The sequence below is a fragment of the Atractosteus spatula genome, unplaced genomic scaffold, assembly GCF_055471065.1.
Source record: "Atractosteus spatula isolate fAtrSpa1 unplaced genomic scaffold, fAtrSpa1.hap1 Scaffold_85, whole genome shotgun sequence".
Classification (NCBI taxonomy): Eukaryota; Metazoa; Chordata; class Actinopteri; order Semionotiformes; family Lepisosteidae; genus Atractosteus; species Atractosteus spatula.
In genome coordinates, this window is record NW_028296918.1 from 21,385 (window position 1) to 48,709 (window position 27,325).

The following is a 27,325-nucleotide window of genomic DNA, read 5'->3' on the forward strand; positions in this document are numbered from 1 at the left end:
GGACCCTTCTGCCTCAGAAATAGAGAGACTTAGCCTCATATCCTCCAAAGGAAGGGTTTCTACACTGTGAACAGGCTCTCTCTGTGAGGCCCCAGACTGTGCAGTTACTATTTCCATTCTTACTTCAAGATGTGAGCCAACTGCAAACACCTCAAGATGAGGGGAGGGCTGCGTTTGCAAGACAGGTCTTTAGAAGCAAAGCATCATTGTCAAAGAAACAAACTGATAAACACCAAAAGAACCCATTTATTTTTTAAAATACTGTCAAATTTTACAGATTTATGTTCTGGATTAAAGATCTTGATCTCCTCACAGCAACCAGCAGCAGAGCACAGACCACAAGTATTGTATAGACAGCCACGGCCATCAGCCCATAGCTGAAGAACTGGGGCACTGGGGGAAGAGAACAGGAGGATTAGGGTCAGAGATCATTAGAGACTCTTAACAGCTGCAATACCGAGTCTCACCTTCATTGGAGGAGACCACTGTGTCCAGAACTGGGAGCTCCGAGTCCACCAGGATCACTTCCCCACTGGACACTAGGACAGTTTCTTCGGAAGAGTCCTTCTGCATGGGAGCAACAGCTCGTTCTACAGAGAAGACATTAATAAAACCTCAGTTCCATGCTAGACATGCAACACCAAAATGTCATAGGCCTTTACTGGAGGCTACTTGGTTATCACATTTTCATTGGCTGATTAACTCACTTCTCCTGCCACAGGTGGGCACACAGCGGTCAGTAGCAGTCGGCTGGCACACTGCTGCACTACAGTGGATGAACACCTGGAGAGAGCAGAGCAAGGGTCACTGCACAGCCCAGGACCAGCCACCACCTCCTTCCCCACAAGCTGCTCCCTACCTTCTCCATCAGAGGCACCTGAGAGGCAGGATCCACAAAAGTGAACATCTGAATCATGAAGCGCTGGTAGTGCGTTGGGTACGGCAGCCCTGAGGAGCCGCCCACAGGGATCAAGGTGGTCTGGTAGTTGTCACCTCCATAGGGACACCTGCAAGGACAGCAACAGGGAGGGTGAGCCCTGCCACAAGGGGGCACTACTGAGACAAGCCAGTCGGAGCGACAGGGGTCAGGTTACCCAGCAACCAGAAGGCTCCAGCTGGGCTGGCTGAGAGGACTGGGAGTGGAAGTGGCCCAGCAGTAACCCAGGGTCAGGACAATGTTGGGATCTGTCCTAGCCAAGATCCGGACCTCCACGTACACAGGATCCCGCAGCACCTTGGTCACAGGGTAGTCCAGGTCACTGTAGTAGGAGTCATACAGCTCTCCTGAGGACGAGAGCAGCAGCGGGGTTCAGCAGGAGCCCCACACACTCGGCTCACACAGCCCAAGGCCTGACAGCTACCTCTTGCAATCCTGAGCTCCACACGGAGAGGTCCTGGGGACACTGCCGGAGGGGGCGGGGAGACCGTGTAGACCACAGCCTGCACTGGAACAAGGTCGTTGTCTGCATACCTGCACTGGAAGAACAGCCTGGAGAGAGAAGCAGGCAGTCATGGGATCCAGCAAGACCGGAGCACTCTGGGAAGCAGCAGCCGCTCACTCACTTGTAGAAACTGTCCCTTGTGATGGAGCCAGCAGGTCCCCCAATCACAGCAAAGGTTGAGGACATCATGTTCTCATACACCACAGCACCACCTTCAATCTGGAGGAAGGACACATGAACAAGGTCAGGAATCCCCACAGGAACAACATCCTCAGCTGAAGGATCAAGCCCCTCACCTTCATGCTGGTGCCACAGGCACTGACTGGGAACCGGAACATGGCAAAGCCAGCAGTGGTGCCAACAGGACCACAGGGGGCAGTCCTGCCCCCCTGCAGGCTAACTGAATCCAGGCTCAGCTGAGGGCTGGTGGCATTCCTGGACACGACCACCACAAACTGGCCATCACTGGTGCACTGGACAGTCACTGGAGGAAAGATTATGCATATGAAAGCCCATTATCAGATAACAGCATTAATAGTCCAAAATATTTAAAAAAAATAAACCTTACCTTCATGACCATAATAACAGCGCTGTCTGCCACTCTGGTCAAAGCAGCAGTTTTTAGCTTCACAATCAGCTTTACTGATAGTTGAGTCTCCACACACCATCTTATCAGTTTCCTTAACCAGGCATTTCTGAACCTGGGCTGAGGAAACACCCAGCTGGGCCAACAACAACCACACAAGCCCAGTGGCACTCAGGCTGCTCCTACACTTCTCCATTGTAGAACTCAGCAAAGGGATAACAAGCTGGCCAGCCCAGCTGCTTAAGTACTCCTGCGCCTTGACAGGCCGAGGTCAGCTATTGGGTAATCGCTCAGTATTGGAGCCACAGCTTGGGCAAGAGTGGTGTCAGCCAATCAGACGCCACGGCCGGACCTTCGCTTCTGCACTGATTGCGCTGATTGTAAAGGACAGAGCTCAGGTGTGTCCAGTTAGGTCTTTGTGAGTTCCAAAATCACGCTTTATGACACTTTATGCATCATTCTAGCAACAATTAGTTGAGTAGACAGAAGCGCTCCGTGTACTGTATAGCAAACCTAAGGCCTTCATGGTCGCCGTGTTTCTGCTGGTCTGCGCTTGAAACCGCCAAGCAGTGTGCGGTCACACAGGTCTTTCACAGCGCGATGTAACAAACCTGGGATCGATTATTCTCTCTGGGGCGGATCCGTTGTTTATTGTAGGCACTCCAGAGTTTCCAGAGTGAAAAGCCAGTGGCACAGTACAGCTGCAAGAGACAGGAGCCGCAAAGGAAATCGAATGTCTTTATGAGAGGACACTCACGGCAGAACCAGCTCTGGGCGAAAGTGCCTTCTCAATTCAATTCAATTAATTCAATTCAACTTTATTGTCATTACACTTACACAGGTGCATAGTATAATGAAAAGTGTTTCTCGCAAGTCACTCAGGCGCAGTATATAAATAGGACAGAAGATAAGACAATAGACAGTAACACAATAACAATAACAGTGTAATAACATAACATAAATAACATGTAATCAAAACTGTGCAAAATTCCACAAACGGAGAAAATATAACAGGACAAAAACAGTGCAAGGTAATTCTTGGAACAGTGCAAAAATAGTATGGTGATTAATAAATATTATGACTGATACAGTTTTATTGAGCTATCGAAGGGACAGTACGATTTCGGCTTACATGTGTGTGTAGTGGTGTTGGAGTACAGTCCTTGTGGGTACAGGAAGACGTTAGGAGAGATCATAGTATGATGGGAGGGAGTGGGGGCCTCACCAGCTTGACGGCTCTGGGGAAGAAGCTATTTTGGAGTCTAGTTGTGTGCAACTGGAGTGACCGGAACCTTCTGCCAGATGGTAGGGGAACAAACAAGTTATGACTGGGGTGAGTGGGGTCAGACATAATTTTGGTGGCTTTTTTCAGACTCCAGGTGTTGTAGATTTCCTGGATGGATGGTAAGGCTCCAGGAAATCTCCAGGATGGTAAGGCTCCAGGAAATCTAGGCTTGATTCTCAACTAATCAATCAATCAATCGTCTTCCGAAATTTAATTGCAATGTATTTAGGGCACCTGAGCAGTTAGTCGGCTATTCGGAGAAGTGCATCCAAAACCCTGCTGTAACAAAGAATCCACGGGCAGCCTCGCAACTCCACCGCCCACTACAGTCGCTAGAGGGCGACAGTGTCAGCTGTGCTGGGCGGTTCCTTCTGCGGGCAGTGGGCGGCGTGTCCTCTGTCCGCGCCCTGGCGCGTGCAGTTCAGCAGAGAGACCCCCTACCTCCTGGCTGTGCGCCCCATTTCCCCATTCCCTTGCATCAGGTCGCACGGGGCAGAGGTGCTTTAAACAGGCCACGTAATATAAAGACAGTAGTATTATGACCACTATATTAGATCACGCTAAATTGAGCTGGTTCTTTCAAGCGATCCACCGCGCGTTTTCAGCTGTAGGTATGACGTGATCGCCGGAAGTGCTCGAACTGAACCCCATACCGGGACAACAAGGTGCCTCGAAAGAGTCCGGGTCACCTGGGACCGGCTGGTCACCCTCGCAGAAATCCCTCTTTGCCCATCAGACCACCTGTACAGAGGCATCGTGAAAGACGCCCGCCTGGCGCTGTGGCGTTCTCTTTAATGGGAAAGATCTTTTACATTAAATATGGAGCTCAACGCTAATAATAATAATAATAATAATAATAATAATACCGTCTTTCGGATGAGACGTTAAACCGAGGTCCTGACTCTCAGTGGTCATTAAAGATCCCCGGGCGTTTCTCGATAAGAGTAGGGAGGTATCCCGGTGTCCAGGCCAAACCCCCTCCTCGGCCTTTACTGTGGCCTCCAAATTGTATGCTTGGCTTGCACTGGCCCTGCGATGGACTGGCGCCCCGTCCAGGGTGTACCCTGCCTTGCGCTCGTTGCTTGCCGGGTAGGCTCCGGCTTCCCGCGACACCGTAAGGTAGAAAATGGTTTGGCGAAATACATAACATAATAATAATAATAATAATAATAATAATTCAGCATGGGTTTACAGATGCACGATGCACGTTTTGATCAACACGGGCAACAGTGCCCAGTATATCACGCAGTCCCAAAGCGTTAAAACGGCTCCTTTTAACAGTCGCGCTAACCTTTATCACCGACCGCTCCATACGTACCGGAAACGCATGTCTCGGGTGAAGTTCCGAGGCCACGGTAGTGTGATGACGGCCGCGCTCCGTGCCGTTTTTGTCCTGGCTGGTATCCGTCCTGCGCTCCACCGCACCCGTAACTCCAGTACAACCATCGTCAGGCCAGTGAGCGGCGGGGAGAGACGCAGCTTGCTCGTGTAGGCTTCAGGAGGATCGACAGCAGGGTTTCCTTGTTGCCGGAACTAGCTGCTTTTGGGATGTGGCGGGAAGGCGATCAGCGTTTGGGACTCCCGGAGGAAGACTGATAATTGTCTTCATCACTCTGTTCTGATATATGCCACTGAGAGCTGGTGTGTGGGGAGAGTACTGGTGCACTATGGCTGCTGACACATCATCCAGGTGGGGCTGCACACCGGTGGGGGTGGAGGGGAGTCCCCACGACCTGCAGAGCTCTTTGAGTGGAGTGTCCAGAAAAGAACTATAGAAGTGGAAGGAATTATTCTTCTTTTAGCAAGTTAGTCTGCATGGACAGACGGGTGTTTTTATTGGGGGTAGCGCAGCTTGCAGCGGGTACAAACTGCGAACCTTCCTCAAACGTATTACATAGGAAAGACCTTTGTGTGCACTAAGAAACGCAAAAGCGCTTTCACCAAGCGAGACCTTGAAAGGAAAGCCCGGAGCTCTGGAGTTTACTGTGGGTACAAAAAAAACTGTTCTCGGCTGTTGTAAGATTGACTTCTTCCCATACTGGGGGTACAGGAGCTGCCGAGTTGCTATTAGTAATTACGATCTGTAAATCGGAACTGCTTACAAGAAAGAAAAAGACCGTCTGCTACAGTGTGGGACTTCGAAGATGACATAACCCAGCTGTCTGTAATATGACCTGCGCGATCGGTTTCTATTGCAAGGTGTTAAATTGAGTCTTTTCACTGACATGCTATTGCTGTTCTGGCCACCAGGGGTCCCCGTTGCACCAGAAGAACCCGCCTCGGGCTGTCCTCTCCTTCCAGAGGCGCGGCTGAGCCGACATCCTGCAGAGAGGCGCGCACTCGGCGCCTCTGCGTGACGTCACGGAGCTCAGCCGCTCCCGGACCTCCTCCGAGCCTCCAGCTCGGCTCTGAGAAGTTGCTGTGGGAAGCTGACCAGCACTGGTTACACAAAAGGGAGAGGGCAGGTCTCCAGCAAACCTGCCAACTGTACCGTTTTTGCTTTTCTTTTTTATTGCATTTCTTACAAATGAAAGCAGATAAAACACTCTACTTTACAAAACAAAAGTACATCTTCAGTGCCTTGCGGTCATTAGCTTCCCTGCAGCACATTTAGCTCTGAGAAGTTCTCTATAAGTCACAAACAGCAGGAATCCTGATAAGCAGTCATGTTATAAACAGGTGTGTGTTCCTCAATGTCTGACATCGCATATCGGCCACGACTTCAATGAACTCTGACTCGAGGTCCGGACTGCCAGCTCCCAGAGCTGCTGTTTAAACAGGCTCTGTGCTCTGGCTGTATGGGATTGTACAATAGCCTCAGAAGGCCTCCTGTTGGCTAATCTGTTCAGAGTCTCGGGCCAGAGTGCAGTTTTCTACAGGGGAGAAAGGTACAGATGGAGTTCTTTGTGTGCCTGAATGACTCTGGAAGGGTTGTTGCCCTTTGTATGAAGTATGACCTCATAACCGCAACCAGCCCTTCCCGTCTCACAGGTTCACGCTGCACCAGAGTGTGGGAGAGGAAAGGCTCTGAAAAATCCATGGCCTTCTTATTTTCTCACCTTTTTTTATTTTTGGGATATTTGCATTAGAGACGTCCATTCCAGACCGTCCTCATAACCCAACGTACACTCAACAGCTCACATGGTCATGAAGATGTAAAATAGCAGACAGGATGGGCGCACGGGCTGGCTGTACGCATTGTGTGACGGCTTCCTTTTCCTCTGCTTGGTTCTAGGGATTTCCAGTCCTCACATAGTTGTCTGAAACAGAAATTTGTCCGAGCAGAGTTTCAGAAGCCGATTCACAGAAGACCTGACCCCCAGACACCCACCGAGAACCGGAAGGGGACGCCTGGTTTTGGCTAAAGCCTGGTGGAACCTCTGGGGGACCTGACTGTGAGCCTGGCCTTGGCTTCCAGGACAGCGAACACCGGATAGACCTTCTCCAGGAAAGAGTCGGAGAAGGTGTAGATGTGGGACTGGGTCTCTGCGTTGTAGAAGGACACCTGGCCTTCCTCGTGGTCCAGGTAGACGCCCATGACCTGCGGCAGCAGCGAGAGAGGGAGCTCTGTGGGGGGCTCTGTGCAGGCCCTGAAAGTCCTCGTGCTGCACCAAAGCAGCCAGTAGCCTCCCTGGGGGTGCGTGGTCACGGGGCCCTTCCTCTTGGAGGAGGAGGAGGTCACCCCCAGTTTCCAGCCTCCACTGTTTGGAAGGTCCACCTCCCAGTAGTGTCGCCCAGAGGAGAAGCCCTCCCAGGCCAGGACACATGGAGTGCTGTCGAAGCGCTGAGGCCCATCGGGAGCACTGCTCTCCCAGTCTCCCAGCTCCACCGTCTTGTTCTCCTCGGAGAGGACGAGCCAGGAGTGGCTGGTCTTGGGATCTAGCTCCACTTCGGCTGGGATAACATACAACAGGCACTGAACTTCAGGCATTGGAGTTACCTACCAAAATGACAGCAGGACCCCCTCCCCGTTGGTCACACACAAGTGTAATCGGCCAAAAAAAGCAAATGCCTTTGCAATTGTGGTGTAACAGATACAGCATTCAACAGCTCACGGTCACACCTACAGTACACTCAACAGCTCACAGTCGCACATACGCTCAACAGCTCACAGTCACATCTACACTCAGAGCTTTTCCTATAGCAAGAAGAGTAAGGAAGTATGAGCAATATATTTTCTAGACACCCGAGTCAATGGTCCAGAGCTGCTGACTATTAATTATCTTTATAATGCAATGACCGAGAACTCAAAGATAATCCAATTAGAATTGCTTGGATTCTTTATGAAAAAAATACCATCTTTAAGTATTATTGAATACCTTTCTCCTGAGAGTTTTACACAAATTTTTTTTCTTTTTGCTGTGCTTTCTTAAAGTTCTACTATGATGAGACCCCCTAACCCTTGAAAAGCCACTGTTATGGATCAGCAGTGCAGTGTAGTACAATCGCAGGCATTCGCAAGGGAAAATCCCGACAGCATTCAGTGTGAAGAAAAGTGTTGAAAGGCTGATAAAACTCAGTGAAACACAGTAAACCAGGGAAAAATGCACAGGGAGGCCACAGTAATGGGCCACGAGGACCAGCCTGTGCCAGTCGCTGTAATGTTATTGCAGTGGATGATGCTGCACAGTGTCACATGACACAGAGTGCAAAACCAGCAGTGAATCAGACAGTACCTACAGCGCTGCAGATCCATGTCCAGACTGAAAAAACAAAACAAAACAGGAAGGCACTTCTTTAACAAGCGTGTTACAGCTCCGTGAGGTTTCCCCAACCGTCCCCGAAACAGCCCTTGTCTGTTGTACAGAGTAGCTCAGTCATTACCTGAGTGGGGGATGTATCTTGGCGAACCTGTTTCAGAACAGGGAACACAAAAACAGATCAATCAGACAAGTCAAGGCAAAGCACGAAGCAGTTTGTTATCGGAATCACTGCAAACACTTCCTGTACAAGGCCAAACTTTGGTGCCTTCTGGGTACATTCCTGCGGACAGCGCTCTGTCCCAGGTTTTTCTCTCTATACCAGCCAGTCTCATGGGGTCAATTTTGCATTTTTCAATTGACGACCGTGTTTGTTTTATTATTATCGTATCTTTTTGGGAATTGAATTTCTTGGGCGCTGTTCAATTTCCTATGCGCGCTGATTTCATAACAGCTTTAACGGTATATCTACAGTATATACCGAGAAGAGTCTCCCCTTTCTTCCGACCCGGAGGTGTGGGCTGGGAGGAGGACAATGCACTCACCCGTTTTCCAAGCCCTCTGTCTGGCAGACAACCAGAGCTGAGGCACGTCCCCCTGTGAGAAGAGAAGGCAGTCAGAGTGAGGGAAGGCAGAGTGAGGGGCAGGAGTGGACCTGGAATGACTTTGCATCTAGTTGTCCACACTGATTCTTCCTTCCCTGAGTGGACTCTGGTTTCTGTAATCTAACTACAGAATCCCTTTTGCAGCATCCTAATGTCAGGGATATTTTTAACACCTTTATAACTAAAGCTTGATATGTATGTTTTAAAATAAGAGTTTTGCTTTTGCAACATGTCCTGCAGGGTCCACCTCCTATAAGGCTGATGGCCACTGGACCCTCACCTCCTCTCTGAGCAGCGACCAGGTGATGAACTCCAGAAGAGGAAGGACAGGGGCCAGGCTCCTCTTCCTCATGCCCTTCTTCAGGATCTGCCTCACCTCCTCCTCAGAGATAGAGTGGACCTGCACAACACAGACACACCCAGCGTGAGAGAGACTAGCACTAGAGGGGAAAAGAACTTACCCAGCAAGTCAAAACTGACGAGCCCAGAAGTGAGGGACCAGTCTAACATCCTGTGGAGCTCAAAGACATCCACAGACCGAATCTGGATTTCACAATGACACCATGAGAGGCAGCTCAGCAGTCAGCGCACTGGTTTGGTTCTTGAGTCACCTTTGGATTTATTTCTCTTAAAGGGGAACTGTGGTCCCCATTTCCCAGACCCGTTATTAAATCTCGATAACAATATAAATTAATTGACGGTGTCGCAAAATTTTACAAATTGAGAACTAAGCACAAAATTGTGAACTGTGTGAAAGTATTATATGGTCGCTGTTGTTGTCACAAACCCCTGATCTTGCCACGGGCGAGAGTGAGAGTTCCTACGAACTGCAATGTGAAACAGCCCTTCCTGCTCACTAGTCACTGTAATGACTAATGGAATGTGATGTACAAGTGAATAAGTACAAGTTGTGCTGCACACATTTCACTGCAGAGATGTTCAGATGTGACCTGCATGCAGAGTTAACAAGGAAGTAGTATTTTTTGGCAAAACCGTCTAAAATTCGCGAGCAATATTTCTACTGGATTAAAAGACATGCATTCTCAAGCCTGCTTGTTTACACAGTTAAAGGGCCACTTCACCAGATGTTTTGTTTTCTCGTTCTGAGTTGCAGACCTCAGGTTGCTGTGCTTATCTGGAAATTTCACCTATTTTGTGATTTGAATTGTTATTGTGTACATTTTACATACATTGTGGTTTGAAATGCACTCATCAATGCCGATTCTTTCTAACCCTGAAATATAAAAATAGCGTTGCAGGTCCCCTTTAAGACATTAACAGGGACTCTGCCATCATTGTGTATGGGACTTTCGAACGTGTGCTGAGGCCCTGAATGCAAGTGCCCTGTTTTTCCATGACCAAAACCCCACGACCTCTGACCTCTGATGCAGACTGCAGCTCTCGGGCCCAATCCATGATCCTTTGCCGTTTTGTCTCCCTGCTCTGCTTGTCACCCACATCCTTGTGTCCTCCTGCATCTCGGACCTCTGGCCTGGGCTTCTGCGGACAAAGCTGACAGGGGTGGTTCGGTGAAAGATGGGAAGATGGATTTTCAGTTGGACAACACCTACAAGGTCCCGGATCCCTGGAGACCTCAGCCCGTTGTCTCTCACCTTGTCCAGCTCGGCTGCCCACTGCAGGATGAGCCGGCGACTCTCCTCCAGGCTGCGCCATGTCCCCGGGCCGGTGGTGGCGCCCCCCTCCTGCCCTGGGCTGGGGGTCCTCCTCCCGGCATCCTTCTGTCTCCCCCCTCCCTCACTGCCGCACTGCACACATTTGAACAGCCACTGCTTGAAACACGCTTCTCTGGCCCCTGCGCTCTCCTGCCTCCTGCTGCCCGTCTCCGTCGCAGTCCTGACCAACATTCCCTCTAATTTTTAATGCCTTGCGTGCGCAAAAATCTAACGTTGTGCCAATTTTTTCCCCAGTGACAAAAACTTGTGCACACTAAATTGAGTGTAAATAAAATTGTAAAGCCGAGATTATTTTTTGCAAATATAGTCACTCTCATAGAAGCATCGAGATCCAAAAGGCCGGGACGGCGATTCAACGAGCCCAGTCAGGGAGACTGAGTGTGGAGCGAGCATGAGCAGGGAGGTACGAGACGACGAGAGCACAGATATCGATGATCGAGTAGCAGTAATAACGCACACAGCCAAGTTGGGCCTCTCGCAGCCAGTCTCATGGGGTCAACTTAACATTTTTCAATTGACGACCGTGTTTGTTTTATTATTATCGTATGTGCGCTGATTTCATAACAGCTTAGAGGGAACATTGGTCCTGACTCCTCCTCCCGCGTCTCCCTCTGCCTCTCAGCATGGCCCCTCCTGCTCCCTGAGCTCTGCGTTTCAGCCCCACCACTGACTTCTTCAATTCCGCCTTAATAATATTAATTCCTGACACCTACAGTATACAGCACTTTTCTGGATGCTCCACTCAAAGCGCTTTACAGGTCATGGGGATCCCCTCCCCCACCACCTGTGTGCAGCCCCACCTGGATGATGCGACGGCAGCCATAGTGCGCCAGTACTCTCCCCACACACCAGCTCTCAGTGGGGAGGAGAGCAGAGTGATGAAACCAGTTCAGAGAGGGGGATTATTAGGAGGCCATGATTGGTATAAGCCAATGGGAAATTTGGCCAGGATGCCAGGTAACACCCCTACTCTTTTTGAGAAATGCCCTAGAATTTTTAATGTACTCAGAGAGTGAGGAGCCATGTTTTATGTCTCATACAAAGGACGGTTCCTCATACAAAGGACGGTGAGCGCCCCCTGCTGGTCCCACTAACACCTCTTCCAGCAGCAACCTTAGCTTTCCCAGGAGGTCTCCCATCCAGGTACTGGCCAGGCTCACTCCTGCTGAGCTTCAGTGAAACTGCAGATGTCTTATCACATGACAACTCCCTTGCTCATGCAGTGGTTTGAAATCTTCACTATTTTGAGAATGGAAAGACAGTTCAGATCAAGGAAGGAAATAAGGCCTTGAAATAAGGGTCCAGAAAACTAAAAGAGAGCTGCGCAGGAGGTCCAGGAGTCAGCAGGACCTGGAAGTCCAGACACAGATCACTGTCCCCACCACTACTGGCCATTAAACCGCCCACACTTGTTTCTGACCCAGACGCCCTCCCCTTCCCTCGGTCTTCCTCTCCACACCTTGCACACCTGCTCAACGTCCTGAGCCAGCTGTGTGATGACCTTCACACACTCCTCCAGGCTGCGCAGTGCATCCAGGCTGGGTGACTGAGAACAAAGAACCACGAGGGAGTGGATTACAGCTCCGCCCTGGCCGGTGGATTACAGCCCTGCTCTATCCAGTGGATTACAACTCTGGCCTGGCCAGTGGATTACAGCCCCACTCTGGGATTGCTGGGGATTCGGAGGTGGGGAGCAATAACCTCCTCAGCTCTCCATCAGAAGACTTAATTAAGAGATTTTCAAAGACTTGATCAATTAAGCAATTAAGGCTCAATTAAAGTTCCTATTTGCTGCCTGATTAAGGCAAGTGCCCCACAACCCAGGACAGTTTCTCCTAAAAATAAAACCCTTCCCAGATACCCTGCAGTTAATTATACACTGGAGACAGAAAGAAACTATTTACCTTGCCGTCCAGGTTCGGTTTGACCCAGGGTTCTGACCCGTTTGCCATGGCTCTCTCCAGCTGCTCGCTGGTCATGCGGCAGGGCACACTGCTGACCGCGGTCCAGTGCTCGTTCAGAACTCTGAGCGAGTCTGCAGAGTAAGAGAGATGCCGACCCTAAAACACCTTTTACTTAATTCTTCGAGTTTGTTCATGAGGTCGTGTGCATATTGGCGCCCTCCTGTGGCCAGAGCCTGTCCGCGCAGACTGTGTCTCCTGCGGGACCAAGACCGACACGCCAACTGTGTATAACATCATCATCGCACCATGGTGACGTCAGACAAAGTTCTATCGGTCAATTGCAACCTTAAGACTAATTGCAACGAACATGACCGCTCAAGTTTGTCCGCGACACAGTACTAAACCAGTTCTCAATCGCAACAAACCCAGGGTAGGAGCCCTCTGGAGGACAGATGCGAGACATTACCCCTGCCTCTCCCCACGATCTTCCTGGCCATGTTCACCACTGCTATAGATCAGCGACAGGTAGCTCAGCTCCTCCCGTGGACACTCTGGGACGGGACTCGGAGCTCACTTCCTCCTGTGGACACTGGGACGGGACGGGTGGACAAAACTAGGCTCAGAGACGATCCCCGTGGAGTTCAGCTCCGAGGCGGCGCTGGGGCGAGGACACCGCCTCAGGCCACCCCGAGACAGAAAGACCAACGGCCCCACAGAGGATCAAGGAAGTCAGAAGTATTTACAAAAAATCCGGTTATTATAGTGACAGGAATTGACGTTCAGCCGAAGACGGTCGATTATTGCGATTAAGTCATAAAAACAGTCATAAAAGTGTACAGCCCGTAATCATATATCTAAGAGTTTATGACACGACACGTTTTCAGTGCTATACATACAGGTAACCAGGTCACAAGTGAGAAATGAACACCGATGTTTAAAATAACACGAACTAGTGAAGGGCTTCGAGTTTTGTATTTATTTTTTCACAGCTATATTTACCTGTAAAATGTGAATCTTGTTTTCGAAACATTTGACTGAGTGAACGAAACGGTGAATCGATCAATATTGACACAAAAATGTCGTTGGAGCGGCACAGCACAAATTCGCGTTAGCGTTATAAATAAAATGGTAAAAGAGCACGTTTTCCAACACACAGCACGTCGTTTTAACTGCATGTCACTAGAAACACGTCGTGTGAAGTCTGCGGTGGCTTCTAGCACAACATTTAGTCAATACTTTTTTGCAGATCGTGAAAGAAGTTTTGGACGTGGATGTTTTCCTCGGATTTCAATATATCCATACCATAAAAGGTGAACAACACGCAATGTTAAAGGTATGTAGGTGCAATGTGTTTTATTACAGTTAGTTATCAATAAGATAAAGTTGCGCAACTATCGTAAATACCCTGAAACCTTGGCTGCCAGACCTTCATAGTTATGAGGACAGTGTTTGTTTTTTAAAAAAATCGCTGTATAGTTTCCTAGAACCGGCCATCGCCAGCTGGGAAAGATACACGACCCGATACAAGTAGTTCGGGCATTTTTACGAGAGCATTTTCTCCGATTTCCTCTCAAATGTAGTCATACTTAACAGCTACCGTACACAGCGTCACAGACGGACGTGATTTCGCCGTGTTTCATTCGTTTGGCGCGATAAACCCGAAGACGGAGACGGAAACGCGGTTTTTAAACCAGATCTTGAAGATGGAACCACAACTCCCAAGTACATCTCGCTCGAGCAGCTCAAAAGCCAGAATCCATCCCATTAACAAGCGAATGTAGTCGAATCACTTATCTCGCTTGTTATCATTTACACCTTCACGAAGCTAAAACGGTGTACTACTCTGCTAGCAAATATAATATTCAGCATTATTACATAGTACGTCAGTACCGCGCAGCAGATACATTAGGAACGGGTCCGATGCGGTGCTGGTTACAGCTGTTAACCGTGCACCACCCAGGCCTTCGAAATCAATGATGGCAAACGAGTGGGAAAAAAAGCCGCTCACCTTTCCGGTCTTCGTCGTCGTCTTCGCTTAGCCGAAACCGGCTTTCATTTCCTACCGCAGCACCGAGACAACTTTCGACCTGCGCCGCTGGGTGCGTCCTCGTTAACGCGACAGCACTGATATAAGCTTTAACGGCACCCAAGCGCTTATTATCCGCGTTAACATTGACCTTTGCCCCTCTATGGTATGAAATGCAGGGTAAGGCATACGGCCTCCATTGGTTGTGAGAGCCGCCTTACCAGCGCGGTGACGTCACCGCCCTTTGGCTCAAGCGGCTGGGTCGCTGTTGAGTGACGTCGGAGGCCCGGGTTCGAGTCCCCGACGGTGGGGGGGGGCCGACCTGAGGTGGCACCGGCGAGGGCGCATACTGCATTACAGCAGTAAACCGAGTACAGTACCTCGTTATAGGCTGTAAATGTTTATAAGGCCCATGATAACGTCAATACAACTTGTAAACACTGTAGAAGATTATGCTGTGGATCTGCAAGAGGCATTTTATAATCCTTTTTTTCCTCCCCGGAAACCTCAAACCCCTTTTCTCAAGGAAGCAGGCAGTCACTGGAATGGACAGACGCCTCCTGCGGAGAGGGGACCCAGCAACTCACCAGCTGGGACATGACAGTTTAATATCACCCTTTGAAAGTTAAGGCAGAGGAGAACAAACCACTCTGAATACATTTGTGGTATAGTTTTACAGTGACACTCCAACTAACACATAATGGTCTTCAACACACCTGTCTAGGGGCAAGAGTTTACTCACTTTGGGCTTTCAGACTCCAGAGCACATCATCTGGAGTGAGGGGGAGGAATAGGCTTGGAGTGGACACAATCACCTTTGTCCCAAAAAACGAAAGCTAGTAGCACGTTCCATGAGATACTGGAGGATCACAGCTCCAACCCAGAATTCGCCAATCCAGTATCCATTGGATATGTTCTCTTCCACAGAGTTCCGTGTGTAAGGAAAGTGGGTCCTTCCCTCAGTCCTTATTCCTTCTACAACCCAGCAATCAGCCAAAAGCATGCATTCAGAAGAGAATCTCAGAAAAGTGCAGATTCCAGCTTATACAGCTGGCAGCGGTTATGTTAATATACCAGGGACCATAAAGATGTACAGCTCAAGGGGTAATAACTGTACAAAAGAATTTATTACATCTCATATATAATACAATCCTTTTACAGAGGGTCATCCGAGTCAGCTGATTAATCACGGAGCGTCCTGTTCGACTGGAACGAGCTATCGCGCGAGTTAGACTAAGGTTTCCAATTCAAAACGAATTGTTTAGACTCTCATCGAGTGATGAGCTACATTTGTCTCTAAGTGCACTGCAGCACTGACATAGAAATGGTCAAAGTGATTTGATGCGCCTGTAACTGGAGAGTCCAGACGATACAGCTCAGCTGACGTAATGAATGACTGAGTGTGTCTTCCTGGAAGCTTGAAATCTCACAGCAAATTCATTTACACTGTTATATTGGCTTGACCCTTTCTACGTCTATCATTAATTCATAATCTTCGATGATTTTCTAGTGTCACATAGGCTGATCCTGGGTCATATTTCTGCGGTCGAAAAAAAAATAATCGTCATTTAGTTTATAAGCGTTCACCTCAATTTTAATTAAAAAGATGCGGAGTGCTTATTATAGGCGCTTGACATTGTAACACCAGAGTTCTCATCTTTCTTTCCAAAAGAATATTTGGCTTATTGTTCTCACAGAATAAAAAAAAAAAAAAAAAAAACAGAGATGCAAGTTCATAAATATCCATCATCTTGATGGAAGTAACTTCCTGAAAGACCATTGCAAACTGAAACTATTTGTAGTGGATTGTATTGAAATCCCAGAAGGGGAGAGGGTGGCGAGACCTGGCGAATCCACTACCATACCTTCATGAAGTGAGATCTCTTCTCCAGTAGGGATCAAGAACTCCTTCACATTCAGAATTTTTTCCTAAAAGCTGCATAATCTTATGGGAATAATTAGTAACTACGCCGCTTCCAAACAAAACCCTGGATTTTCTGGGACTCTCAAGCGTGTCTGACGTCACAGCGGAGACAGGGACCTTGCTCATTGACTGCCCAGCGTAGTTTTACTCCATTTCAAGGTGCTATGCTACAGGGCAAGGGAAGCAACAGTGAATGGAGTACACTTCTCTGAGCAGGGCTACAGTGGAGCAACGTGCAGCTCAAGAATTGGTATCCCTGTTTGCTCCATAGACAAGCTGTCAGACTGAAACCACAGGCTCAAAGAGCAGAGGTCCCTGCTCATCTGAAATTAAATACATCCTTATAAGGGTCTGACAAACCCAGCGGAAGAAAAACACCAGCTCTCCATGTACAAAACATGTAACTTTCTTGCTAGAGAGTAGAACCAGATGATAGTAAAGGGTTAGGAGGCCTAGACAGTATTGGGTGCTGCAGGGCAACATGGGTGGGTAAAGTATGAACATGGCAAAAAAAGTCAAGTCAAGACACTTTATTCCTCGTTCACATCAAGTCAGTTCATGGGTTTGTGTTGCTTCCTCCTGTGCAGGACTGTCCCCAGCAGAGCAGCACAGACCAGCCCCACAGCAGTCACCACACCAGCCAGGATCACAGCCTCCACAGGCAGGCCTGGAAAGAAAGCACAGAGGAGCCTCAGCAAGTGGGCACTGCCACAGAGAGGGGCCAGCTGACATGACAGCACCTCCTGCCAGTACCTGCGGCTTTGTCCTCCTCTGCTCTTAGCTGGGAGCTCTGGCCTTCTGCCTCCACTGGCCTCTCAGCAACCTGCTCTTGCAGCACAAGCACGGGACCAACAGTGGCATCAGCTCCCCACTCAGGAGCTGCAACAAGAGCAGGACAAGCCTGGCTGTAGACCACTTCTTGACCCCCACTACCCTGAGGAGATCCATGCCATGAGTGGCAGAGGAAGGGTGCCTTACCCCCTGTAGAAGCCAGGTCCCTCCTGCTCCTGCCACCCCAATACCTGGATCGTACAGTAGGCACACAGCTGGAGTCACAGCAGCTGCAGACCTGGTCACTCCCATCCACTGATCTCCACCTACAGCAGGGACACAGGGTCAGAGCAGCTCCCTCAACTGAGCACCAGCTGGACACAGCAGCTCCCTGCCTCCTCACTGACCTGCTGCCCTCAGTGTAGCAGTCCTTGTTCAGGGGGTCCACACTCTGGGAAGCAGGAGTCACCTTCAGGTGGCAGGTGATGTAGATCTGCCAAGAGCACGAGTGGATCAAGCTACACCCAGGCCTCCATCTTGGGCTTGTAATGGACATGCTGTTCTCACAACCGGCACAAACCCATGAAAGCAGAAGGGATCAGGATCAAGTACTCACTGAGCTCCTGGCATCCTGATAGAACCTGAAGGCATCCAGCTTCATCTGCAGCTTGGTGTCCTGGGTTCTTGGCATGAACCGCGAGCTGGAGCCTGTGGATTTGGCATCAGTCAGGCACCTGAAAGGAGAGAAGGCAGTGTAGAACTGGAGAGACGGCAGGCAGTGTTCACTAGCTCAAGCCACCCGAGGTCACACCCACCCATAGTTCGCAATGAAGGAGTAGCTGGGAGTGGAGGTCTGGTCAGGGACCAAGGTGGCCACACAGCTGTCCACAAAGAGCCGCAGGGGTTGGTGGTTGGCCTGGGTGACGGAGGCTTCGATGTTCAGGACGTCCCCCAGGTAGAACACATTGGAGGACCTCCGGGAGCTCCAGTCATCTGGATGAGAAGGGAACCCCAATCTCAAGCACACATCCCATTGACCCAACTACACCGTGACTCGTCTCAGGGGGAGACCTACCACTCATGAGGCTCAGGGAGAAGTCCAGCAGATCCTCAGCAGACTTGGTGGAGGTGTAGGGGACCCAGGTGGGCTTCAGGGCATTGCTGCTCACATTGTAGAGCCTAGCAGACAGGAGGCAGGTGTCAGCAGGGAGTCAAGCTCCAGGCAGTCAGCCCTGCTGCTCCTCCAGGACTCACCTCATGTAGTGACACTCGATACCCACAACAGCGCCATTCGTTCTCACTATGGGGGTGTTGGCCACCGGCTTCGGGGTGTAGTTGAGAGAGAAGCTGTACACCAGTTGCTCATCCACGGTCTAGACAGATCACAGATCCAGTCACCCAACAGCCGAGAACCAAAAGCAGCCCAACCGCAGAACCACTTACCTTCAGCACACTGCGACACGCCTGCAGCTCAGCCTCGAAGATCAGGAGCTGCGCCGCGGTGTCCTGCCGGGTGACCGCACAGTCTCCCAGGCTGAGATCCGAGGCGTCGATCAGCTGCCCGGTGCCGAACAGGTCCGTCTTGACCTGCACCACGATCGTACTCTCCCCGCACTGCGCCGACACAGCCCGGATAACCTGCTGCTTCTGCTGCCGCGGCAGCAGAGGCGAGTCCAGAAAGGCGACCCCCTTGCGCCTGATGCCGGATTGGACGTTAGCGCGGGCGCGCCATTGCGCAGCGTCACACAGAACTGCGAGGAACAGCAAGGTCAACAGCCGAAAGGAAAGACCACTAGAAAACCCCATCTCGAAATGAAAACACCTCGCAAAACCACGATACCTGCTGTTTGCGAGCTCCTTCCTTTTAAAGCCACCGAGACTTTCGCACGTGATGACGTTCAGGTTCGCAGAGTGAAGATTTTCACGAGGACCCGAACTCTGTCAGCTCACACGCAGGAGGACAGGATATTGAATCAACCCCGTGGAAAAGCCGTTATAGTTCAAGTGAAGGAGGATCATGGAGACTAATTTCTCCTGAAAAGACGGGTCATTGTTTACAGTGAATACTTACGGTTAAACACCGGGGTAAAGTTAGCTTGAAGTTCGAAGACGATTTTGGCACGCCTGTAGCGTTTTCACGACACCTCTTAGGTCACCGAGCTATTGGCTTGTGAACAGCACTCCCCTATCCCAGTGCATAGTGCCACATTAAATAGAAGCACGAGAAAAAGAGAGTCAGAACGCAAAGCTGTGTCGGTCTTCTGTGTCAAAAATCGGTTTGAAAATCATGGGAGCTGTTTTTAATAAGCTGCTGAGTAAAGAATATTGGAATCTTTCTGCTGTCGGTATTGTGAATATAGTTGACCCTTACCTGAGTGAAAACAGGACATAAAGAAAGGGTTTCAGAAATCAAACCAAACTTTATTCCCGTGCTTACAGTCTGGGTAATTGGAGACTGCGCTGCTCTGCTTCCTATGGTGATATACGGGTTTTTCGCACGAAGCCGTATTGAGCAGTTTCAAAAAACTTTTTTATCAAAAAAGATCATTAGCTCACTGATAGTTTGATGTAGAGGCTGTGGAAATTTCCACAAGTCGTGCTCTTTAAAATGCATTTGGTTTGAAGGCGTTCTGTGCTTCCATTGCGAAGATATGGACAAAAGAATATTCGTGCGTGGTCAGAAAAAGTGATAAAAACGACAATATGAAGGCTGTTAAAACAGTCACAATGTACTTTATACACAAAGCAAGTGTTTTCGTAACCCTAGGAGGTTTCGTGAAAGCGATACAGGCGTGCCAAAACCGTTTTCGAACTTCAAGCTAACTTTACCCCGGTCAGTTACCCTAGGACGCTGGCTGTATTTTGTGGTACGTACATCTAATATTTCCTGTTAGAGCTTTTGCCTGCTGACCACCAGATGTTGAGAATGATCTGATCAGAGGTGAACTAGTGAGAAAAGATAAGACCTGGTCCGAAAACGTCTCACTTTACATACAGTACATCATAAGATCTCATTATTGACTTCTTACTTAAATGTCTTATTAGGATATGCCTGCTATTATTCCTTACAAATTGTATTTCTAAAACCTTCTAAATCAGCGAACTCCACTTCCTCGTTTATTTTCGTCGGAGTGTTTCTCCTTTGTGGCGGTTGATATGTAGGAAAGGTTTGCACAAATGATTTCAATGAATTTGCCGAAAATGAGATATTTCGTGGATTGAATGTGTCGCTCTAGTGAAAAGACAAACTCGTAGTGATACAGTATTTCCTTCTCCAGATCTGTGTGCAGTGACGACACGTGTTTTGTCCCCCAGCTGTGTCCCAGTGGAAATGTTGGTTGTGGGGACTACTGGAGTAAATGGCTTTACTTTAAGTCTTGACGATAGCACACACACATTGTCATTTGAAGTTGATTTAGAGAGCTGGACTGATCTGAAGAGTGTCTATTGGGTTGGACTCCTGACTAGTGTACATTCCGGGGGAGTTTGCATGTTCAGTTATGCTAGGAACTGGCTCATCTCCACCACTTTTATTGGACTCAGGCTGTAGAGAAGTGGGTGAAAGTTACAACCATTTTGTTCATGCACAGCACTAGTCCCCAAGTTAAATCATGGTTTAATTTTTGCTTTGACAGGTAGCTGAAGGAAAAACTAATTGTAATCAAACTAGAAATGTTTGGCTGGCTGGGTCCTGGTGTGTTGTTCTAAAGAAGTAGAACAGGAGGGCGTGGGGTGAACTCACTCAGAAGGGAGTGGGAGCTAGTTTGTCAACTTGCGCACGGGGCTGAGAATGAAAGAGGAATTGTTTATGAGCCCTATAGCCCTGATGAGCCCCCCCAACTTTGGTCTTCCAAAGTGCAGTCAATTAGAACCCAGGCCCGTTGAAGGAATATCATTAAGACCACAGCCTCCAAGAAAAAGCATTGGCCAAGAACTAGTGCAAGTATTTGTCTATGAAAGATGGAAAAACACTGCCATTGAAGAGGCTTACAGGGACATCTTCACATAGACACTGAACTACAGCACTTCATGCTGACGGAAGAGGGAAGCATCCAAAACAGTACACAAGGGAGTTCAGAACAAGGCCTTTATTCATACTCCAGATTCAGCTTGGTATTCTGGATGCGAGGTCTAGATCTCCACACAGCCACCAACACCAGAGAAGAGACCACAAGCACAGTGGAGGCAGCTACTACCGGCAGCCCATAGCTCAGGAACCGGGGTGCTGTGGAGAGAAGAGCTTTAGTGAGGGGTCAGACACAGGGAACAGGATCAGACACTCAGCCTCCACCCCCCTCCCTCACCTTCAGGATGGGAATCCAGCTGATCCAGAGCTGGAAGCTCAGATCCAACCAGGATCACTTCCCCACTGGACACCAGCACAGTTTCTCTGGAGGAGTCCTCTGCCACGCGAGCAACAGCTCTTCCTGCAAGAGGACAGGACAACAGCATCAGGAAAGGATACACACAGCTGACTGGCACACAACCGCCCCGTCCCGACAGAACTCACTCCTCCTGCCACAGGTGGGCACACAGCGCTCAGTAGCAGTCGGCTGGCACACTGCTGCACTACAGTGGATGAACACCTGGAGAGAGCAGAGCAAGGGTCACTGCACAGCCCAGGACCAGCCACCACCTCCTTCCCCACAAGCTGCTCCCTACCTTCTCCATCAGAGGCACCTGAGAGGCAGGATCCACAAAAGTGAACATCTGAATCATGAAGCGCTGGTAGTGCGTTGGGTACGGCAGCCCTGAGGAGCCACCCACAGGGATCAAGGTGGTCTGGTAGTTGTCACCTCCGTAGGGACACCTGCAAGGACAGCAACAGGGAGGGTGAGCTCTTCCACAAGGGGACACTACAGAGACAAGCCAGTCGGAGCCACAGGGGTCAGGTTACCCAGCAACCAGAAGGCTCCAGCTGGGCTGGCTGAGAGGACTGGGAGTGGAAGTGGCCCAGCAGTCCCCCAGGGTCAGGACAATGTTGGGGTCAGTCCTGTTCAAGATGTGGACCTCCACATACACAGGATCCCGCAGCACCTTGGTCACAGGGTAGTCCAGGTCACTGTAGTAGGAGTCATACAGCTCTCCTGAGGACGAGAGCAGCAGCGGGGTTCAGCAGGAGCCCCACACACTCGGCTCACACAGCCCAAGGCCTGACAGCTACCTCTTGCAATCCTGAGCTCCACACGGAGAGGTCCTGGAGACACTGCCGGAGGGGGCGGGGAGACCGTGTAGACCACAGCCTGCACTGGAACAAGGTCATCGTCTGCATACCTGCACTGGAAGAACAGCCTGGAGAGAGAGAAGCAGGCAGTCATGGGATCCAGCAAGACCAGAGCACTCTGGGAAGCAGCAGCCGCTCACTCACTTGTAGAAACTGTCCCTTGTGATGGAGCCAGCAGGTCCCCCAATCACAGCAAAGGTTGAGGACATCATGTTCTCATACACCACGGCACCACCTTCAATCTGGAGGAAGGACACATGAACAAGGTCAGGAATCCCCACAGGAACAACATCCTCAGCTGAAGGATCAAGCCCCTCACCTTCATGCTGGTGCCACAGGCACTGACTGGGAACTGGAACATGGCAAAGCCAGCAGTGGTGCCAACAGGGCCACAGGGGGCACTCCTGCCCCCCTGCAGGCTGACTGAATCCAGGCTCAGCTGAGGGCTGGTGGCATTCCTGGACACGACCACCACAAACTGGCCATCCCTGGTGCACTGGACAGTCACTGGAGGAAAGCAAGAGCTGGTAAACCAAGCCCGTTAAGCTCATCATAGAAGACGCTCAAGATCCAAAAACCCACCTTCATTCCCATAGTAACAGCGATTTTGGCTGGACGGATCAAAGCAGCAATTTTTAGCTTCACAGTCACTTTTACCGATAGTCAAGTCACCACATGCTATCTTGTCACTGTCATTAACCAGGCACTTCTGAACCTGAGCTAAAGAACAATCCAACGATAGCAAAAACAACACAATGTACAACCCCATCCTCCCTCTGCTCATTGACTTCTCCATCGTGAAACTCGCCGAGGAACTGCAGACAAGCGGCGCTCAGCTCCTGAAATACTCGCTGCGCCCTGATTGGCTGAGGGCGGCGATTGGAGGGCTGTAGCGCGCGCACGAGGACTTCGGACACTCAGAGAGTCATCCGAGTCAGCTGATTCATCACGGAGCGTCCTGTTCGACTGGAACGAGCTATCGCGAGGCTTAGACTAATATCTCAACACGATGTGTTTGACCTCTTATTGAGTAAAGAGCTGCATCCGTCTGTAAGCGCTCTGTGCCATCAGCCGATTCAGAGAAGAACTGACGGTACAGAGGAGCGGTATAAACAGAGACGTGCAGTTTGGGATATTTTCGGTTGGTTCACTTTCTGGTTATATGCCAAAAAAAATCCGGTTTTCAGTTTTTAACTGATAGAAATACCAATGCACACTGGCTTCATCGTTGGCAGTGATATTCATGTACAGATGTAAATAATAAAAGGGGCATACAGCTGCTCTTACAGTCATCCAAACGAGGAGTCTCTTGCATTGTCTTGGAAAAACAAGCACGCAGAGGCAGATGCATTACACTCCAAAAACATTTTGCTGGCACGTTCAAATTAGTGAGTTACGGAGATTGTGACCGAGACAGACGAGCTGTTCGGTACAGTTGAGTTTTTCTGCCTTGTGTCATTCGTATTCTACAGTTTTTCCCTAAACACTGAAACCAGCGAAGTTTTGCAATTTCCCCCTGAAAGAGCAGAAGTCTAGCTTATAAATACGTGCTGTTAATACACTACGTTAGCGTTCACGTTTGATCAATTACAATATTTTAGCTAACAAAAATATAAACGAATGTTCTACTCAAAAACTACTGTGGTGGACAGCAGCTTCGAATGATCAATTTCAAATGAACGGAGCACATTTTGGTTTTAGGGATGTAAAGGGCTTTATCGTTTTAGCGATTCCGTCCACATGGAGCATCACATGTCTAGTTCGCGATTAATGTCTGTATTCACTTTTATGAGGCGCTTTAGAATAGCGGTACTTTCAGATTGTTTTAAACACAGTATTGCTCATCGGCCACTGGAAATTGGCCTTTGCCGTTAAGCCGGCGATACGGCCCTTTTGGACCGTTATGTTGAGCAAGAAAAACCAGACATTTTGCGCTTTAAACAAACACGTCGAGGAAAAGACCAAACTTCATTAAAGGGCACCGTTAATTACGGCAATAGGGAAAAGGCCATGGTGTGGTGGACTAATAATGCACGTGTTTAGATCCTGTAATCTTTTCCTTGGCCGTTTTAAAAGCCTATAAACCTGTTCATCTTTAAAATAGGATTTATGTCCAACTAACCCAGTGGGCATTGATTCGTCGAATATACGTATATTTACGGCGAAATTACGGCTATACGTATATATACGTCGCCTCGACGTATAATCAACGTCGAATTGCAACCGTAAAATCGACGACATGAATAAACGCATATATAACGTCGAAAACACATCTAACACAGTGCCTGAGGCTTTTTACTGTACAGTATGTATCGTGTGTGCCGCAACTAGGAGTATACGGCACTGTGCACAGTGTACGAAGTAAATTATTTTCGCAGTAATTAATTTACACGTGTATAATAAATATAGTAAATATAATAAATTAATTACTGCGAAAATAATTTACTTCGTACACTGTGCAGAGTGCCGTATACTCCTAGTTGCGGCACACACGATACATACAGTAAAAAGCCTCAGGCACTGTGTTAGATGTGTTTTCGACGTTATATATGCGTTTATTCATGTCGTCGATTTTACGGTTGCAATTCGACGTTGATTATACGTCGAGGCGACGTATATATACGTATATTCGACGAATCAATGCCCACAGCTTGGCATACATGGGTTTTGCGGAGGGGGTCTTGCCACCTGCCTGAAAAAAAACAGTAAAATGTTTGAGTGCCTATAGAGTTTCTATTTTTATTTTCTTGGGAAAAGTTGATACCATTTCCTGGACACCCCGTCCCCCGATCAGTGCGCGGTGCCCGGGGAAAAATCTGTAGGGGGGCGTCTGAAATTCTGAGGGGGGGTGATATTTCGGTTGAAACGGAGCTGTACGGTGCAGCTACCCAAATGAAATCTCGCAGCTATGCCATTGGTTAGTGCTTCATGATAGAAGACGACTAGCAATCTGGTATTTGCGATGAAGTTCAGTTTCACATTTTTCGTCACTCTCACGGTTTGTATTGCCTGGAGCGAAAAGTACCATAAGCGTTCATTTTTGCAGCTACATGGACGTTCTGAATCGTTAAGAAAAAAATGTTGTAAAACCAACAGAAAGCACAGACTGCTGTAACTAGTCCTAGTTATATAACGATTTTAAGTATAATGATAAACTACTGCAAGGAATCGGTCCAACTGAGCAAACAGGATCGTAATGTTGACACTCAATAACGACACTGATATGTGCAGTTCCTGGACGGATAGCCCTCCTGCCCATCAAACAGTCCGAGTGACTGTTCGTGTCATTTAGTGTTGTCTGACCATTGACAAAGTACAACTATTTTTTTAGGGCACAAGTTAAGTTAAGTAAATCCTTTTGCCCAAAACTGAAGGGACGACACTCCTCCCCCCGTGACGCCAGGCCTGTTCCCAATCCTTTTCCATAATGTCATTATACTGTATATAATAACAGTGACCGATCCTTACTAACTGTATGCGTTAAAATTGCACATCAGCACATAGCAGGGGGCACATAGCCGCGATGTATTATCAATGTTAAATTTCAACCATAATATCGACAACATTAATAAACGCATACGTTGAGAAAATATCTAACCCAGCATATTTTCCGGTTATATACCACAATGCATTGCTAGTATTCGTTGGTCGCCATTTTGGACACGTTTTTCAAACGTAGAAGTATATCCGCAAATATCTCAGCAATCCTCTTTTGACGAGTAAGTATAAATAATAATAATAATACTATCTGAATACATACAGATCTTACTTAATATTATTTAGATTAAAATAGTATGTTAATAAGCAAAAAATGGCACATAAAAATAGTGTGAAGGGGAAGATTACACAAAATCGTTTTGCCGTTTCTCTAATTTTATCCGTTTATTTCAGCTTTGAGCTTAGTAAACCTTAATGGTTCATTTTTTAGATTATACTCAAGAAGATATTAACCATCATTTATTTGAGTAGTAATATTATATAATTTTCTCCTAGCTGCAGTGCTGAAGTCCCACCCTACATCGAAAGAAAAAGATATAAAGGAGCACGCAATGCGTTACTTGAAGAATACATATGCAAGGCAGGGGGCCAGGAGATCTGGACACTGAAAATAATAGGTTTCTGGTCCTGTTAGGACAATTAGACAGGGTTTGCAAATGGTGGACAAAAATCGTCTTAACTTCCATTGTAATATTTGTTTTTTTTGGAAATATATAAGTTGTACATTTTAAAATTTATATTTGAATCAAAATGTGGTTTTGAGTTAGTGTGTTAATGTAATTAGTTTGCGTTTGTCATTACTATACTGTATATTGATGTTACCAGAATTTGTAGTTGAAGTTTAAGACTAGTTGTGTTTTTTTTTTATGATTATTGCCCATATGTTGATTGTTGATTGATTGCATACAATGTATAATTTAATTTTTCAGGTGTGAATGTGTATTTTCAGAATAAATTTCTAAACCAAATCATTGGCTTGGTTTACTTGTTTCTACACCTATAAAACCTATCTTTGATGTATAATAGACCTCTACCCATATACGTATAATAGACGTCTAAAGTTATCCGTATAATAGACCTCTAAAGTTATCCGGAACTCCAACCATATATGTATAATAGTCCTCTAAATTTATCCGTATAATAGAACTCCAACCATTTATGTATAATGAACGTCTAAACATAGACGTATAACTTTGGACGTATATTAGAATTTCATTCTAGACGAATTTTAGACCACATTTAGACGTCTAAGGTATGCGTTTAATAGACGTATATTATACGTCTTTTGCCCACTGGAAACGTACAGCGCAAGTACAACACGCTTGATTTAGGATGCTGGGTACATATGCTGAAGCCTTTTACGTTGAGTTCACATACTGCTTTCCCAACGAAGTATTGGCGGTGCCCGTTTCTCCTCTTCGCGGAATAGGGGACCTTCGGAGATGCGAGAGTTGATAAATTCATCCATTGCCTTAAAGGCATGGAGGGGCTCTCGTTCTGGCAGCCGACATCAAAGAACTCCTGCCTGTGGCGCCGTTTTAAAACCTGTACGATCCGATACGTCACGGCTCAGGCTGCTCCCGTTTCCTGAAGAGAGCCCTGCTTTTCCCGGGAAGAACGCAGACACTGGACTCGGTCACTCCCAGGGTATTTTTACTAGTGATTT

At 48.2% G+C, this 27,325-nt stretch overlaps 4 protein-coding genes across 10 annotated transcripts; all 4 read right to left on the reverse strand.

The window, feature by feature from the left end:
- Positions 1-271: 271 nt before the first annotated feature.
- Positions 272-2,224, reverse strand: LOC148805124 (zona pellucida sperm-binding protein 4-like). The gene is made up of 9 exons (XM_088909791.1): positions 2,011-2,224; positions 1,739-1,926; positions 1,564-1,661; positions 1,362-1,489; positions 1,095-1,284; positions 860-1,007; positions 708-783; positions 468-590; positions 272-393 (listed from the first exon to the last, which is right to left on the reverse strand). The coding sequence occupies exons 1-9, from the start codon at positions 2,222-2,224 to the stop codon at positions 272-274; spliced, it is 1,287 nt and encodes a 428-aa protein (XP_088765917.1).
- A 4,133-nt stretch (positions 2,225-6,357) lies between these two features.
- LOC148805125 (butyrophilin subfamily 3 member A1-like) lies at positions 6,358-14,328 on the reverse strand. Of its 6 annotated transcripts, none has more exons than XM_088909785.1 (11): positions 14,225-14,328; positions 12,683-12,805; positions 12,217-12,347; positions 11,781-11,858; positions 10,232-10,384; positions 9,999-10,130; positions 8,899-9,018; positions 8,559-8,610; positions 8,138-8,164; positions 7,990-8,016; positions 6,358-7,207 (listed from the first exon to the last, which is right to left on the reverse strand). In XM_088909785.1, the coding sequence occupies exons 2-11, from the start codon at positions 12,711-12,713 to the stop codon at positions 6,675-6,677; spliced, it is 1,284 nt and encodes a 427-aa protein (XP_088765911.1). In that variant the 5' UTR covers positions 12,714-12,805; positions 14,225-14,328; the 3' UTR covers positions 6,358-6,674. The 6 variants fall into 6 exon arrangements, with proteins under 6 accessions (XP_088765911.1, XP_088765912.1, XP_088765910.1 ...); XM_088909786.1 differs by having other exon boundaries at positions 9,999-10,118; positions 11,772-11,858; XM_088909784.1 differs by having other exon boundaries at positions 11,772-11,858.
- A 2,389-nt stretch (positions 14,329-16,717) lies between these two features.
- Positions 16,718-18,743, reverse strand: LOC148805126 (zona pellucida sperm-binding protein 3-like). The gene is made up of 9 exons (XM_088909761.1): positions 18,381-18,743; positions 18,192-18,310; positions 18,013-18,116; positions 17,753-17,930; positions 17,554-17,671; positions 17,345-17,430; positions 17,145-17,263; positions 16,920-17,045; positions 16,718-16,833 (listed from the first exon to the last, which is right to left on the reverse strand). The coding sequence occupies exons 1-9, from the start codon at positions 18,741-18,743 to the stop codon at positions 16,718-16,720; spliced, it is 1,329 nt and encodes a 442-aa protein (XP_088765887.1).
- A 2,282-nt stretch (positions 18,744-21,025) lies between these two features.
- LOC148805127 (zona pellucida sperm-binding protein 4-like) lies at positions 21,026-22,957 on the reverse strand. 2 transcript variants are annotated; one of them, XM_088909763.1, is made up of 9 exons: positions 22,744-22,957; positions 22,481-22,668; positions 22,306-22,403; positions 22,102-22,229; positions 21,835-22,024; positions 21,600-21,747; positions 21,448-21,523; positions 21,242-21,364; positions 21,026-21,162 (listed from the first exon to the last, which is right to left on the reverse strand). In XM_088909763.1, exons 1-9 carry the CDS (start codon positions 22,955-22,957, stop codon positions 21,026-21,028), a joined length of 1,302 nt encoding a protein of 433 aa, XP_088765889.1. The 2 variants fall into 2 exon arrangements, with proteins under 2 accessions (XP_088765889.1, XP_088765888.1); XM_088909762.1 differs by having other exon boundaries at positions 21,026-21,177.
- Positions 22,958-27,325: the final 4,368 nt, after the last annotated feature.

What these genes read in the sequence shown, in the direction of transcription:
- LOC148805124 (XM_088909791.1), bottom strand. Translation starts at nt 2,224, where the DNA reads ATGGAGAAGTGTAGGAGCAGCCTGAGTGCCACTGGGCTTGTGTGGTTG. An exon ending in GCCCACCTGTGGCAGGAGAA is followed by an intron (nt 591 to 707) that starts GTGAGTTAATCA and finishes TCTTCTCTGTAG; the next exon opens with AACGAGCTGTTGCTCCCATG. An exon ending in AGTGGTCTCCTCCAATGAAG is followed by an intron (nt 394 to 467) that starts GTGAGACTCGGT and finishes CTCTTCCCCCAG; the next exon opens with TGCCCCAGTTCTTCAGCTAT.
- LOC148805125 (XM_088909784.1), bottom strand. Translation starts at nt 12,713, where the DNA reads ATGGCCAGGAAGATCGTGGGGAGAGGCAGGG. An exon ending in GGTCGCTGCTCAGAGAGGAG is followed by an intron (nt 8,611 to 8,898) that starts GTGAGGGTCCAG and finishes CTCTTCTCACAG; the next exon opens with GGGGACGTGCCTCAGCTCTG. An exon ending in AAGATACATCCCCCACTCAG is followed by an intron (nt 8,017 to 8,137) that starts GTAATGACTGAG and finishes TTGTTTTTTCAG; the next exon opens with TCTGGACATGGATCTGCAGC.
- LOC148805126 (XM_088909761.1), bottom strand. Translation starts at nt 18,743, where the DNA reads ATGGGGTTTTCTAGTGGTCTTTCCTTTCGGCTGTTGACCTTGCTGTTC. An exon ending in ATCGAGTGTCACTACATGAG is followed by an intron (nt 18,117 to 18,191) that starts GTGAGTCCTGGA and finishes CCTGTCTGCTAG; the next exon opens with GCTCTACAATGTGAGCAGCA. An exon ending in TGCTACACTGAGGGCAGCAG is followed by an intron (nt 17,264 to 17,344) that starts GTCAGTGAGGAG and finishes TCCCTGCTGTAG; the next exon opens with GTGGAGATCAGTGGATGGGA.
- LOC148805127 (XM_088909762.1), bottom strand. Translation starts at nt 22,957, where the DNA reads ATGGAGAAGTCAATGAGCAGAGGGAGGATGGGGTTGTACATTGTGTTG. An exon ending in CCTGTGGCACCAGCATGAAG is followed by an intron (nt 22,404 to 22,480) that starts GTGAGGGGCTTG and finishes TCCTTCCTCCAG; the next exon opens with ATTGAAGGTGGTGCCGTGGT. An exon ending in GGAGCTCAGGATTGCAAGAG is followed by an intron (nt 22,025 to 22,101) that starts GTAGCTGTCAGG and finishes TCTCGTCCTCAG; the next exon opens with GAGAGCTGTATGACTCCTAC.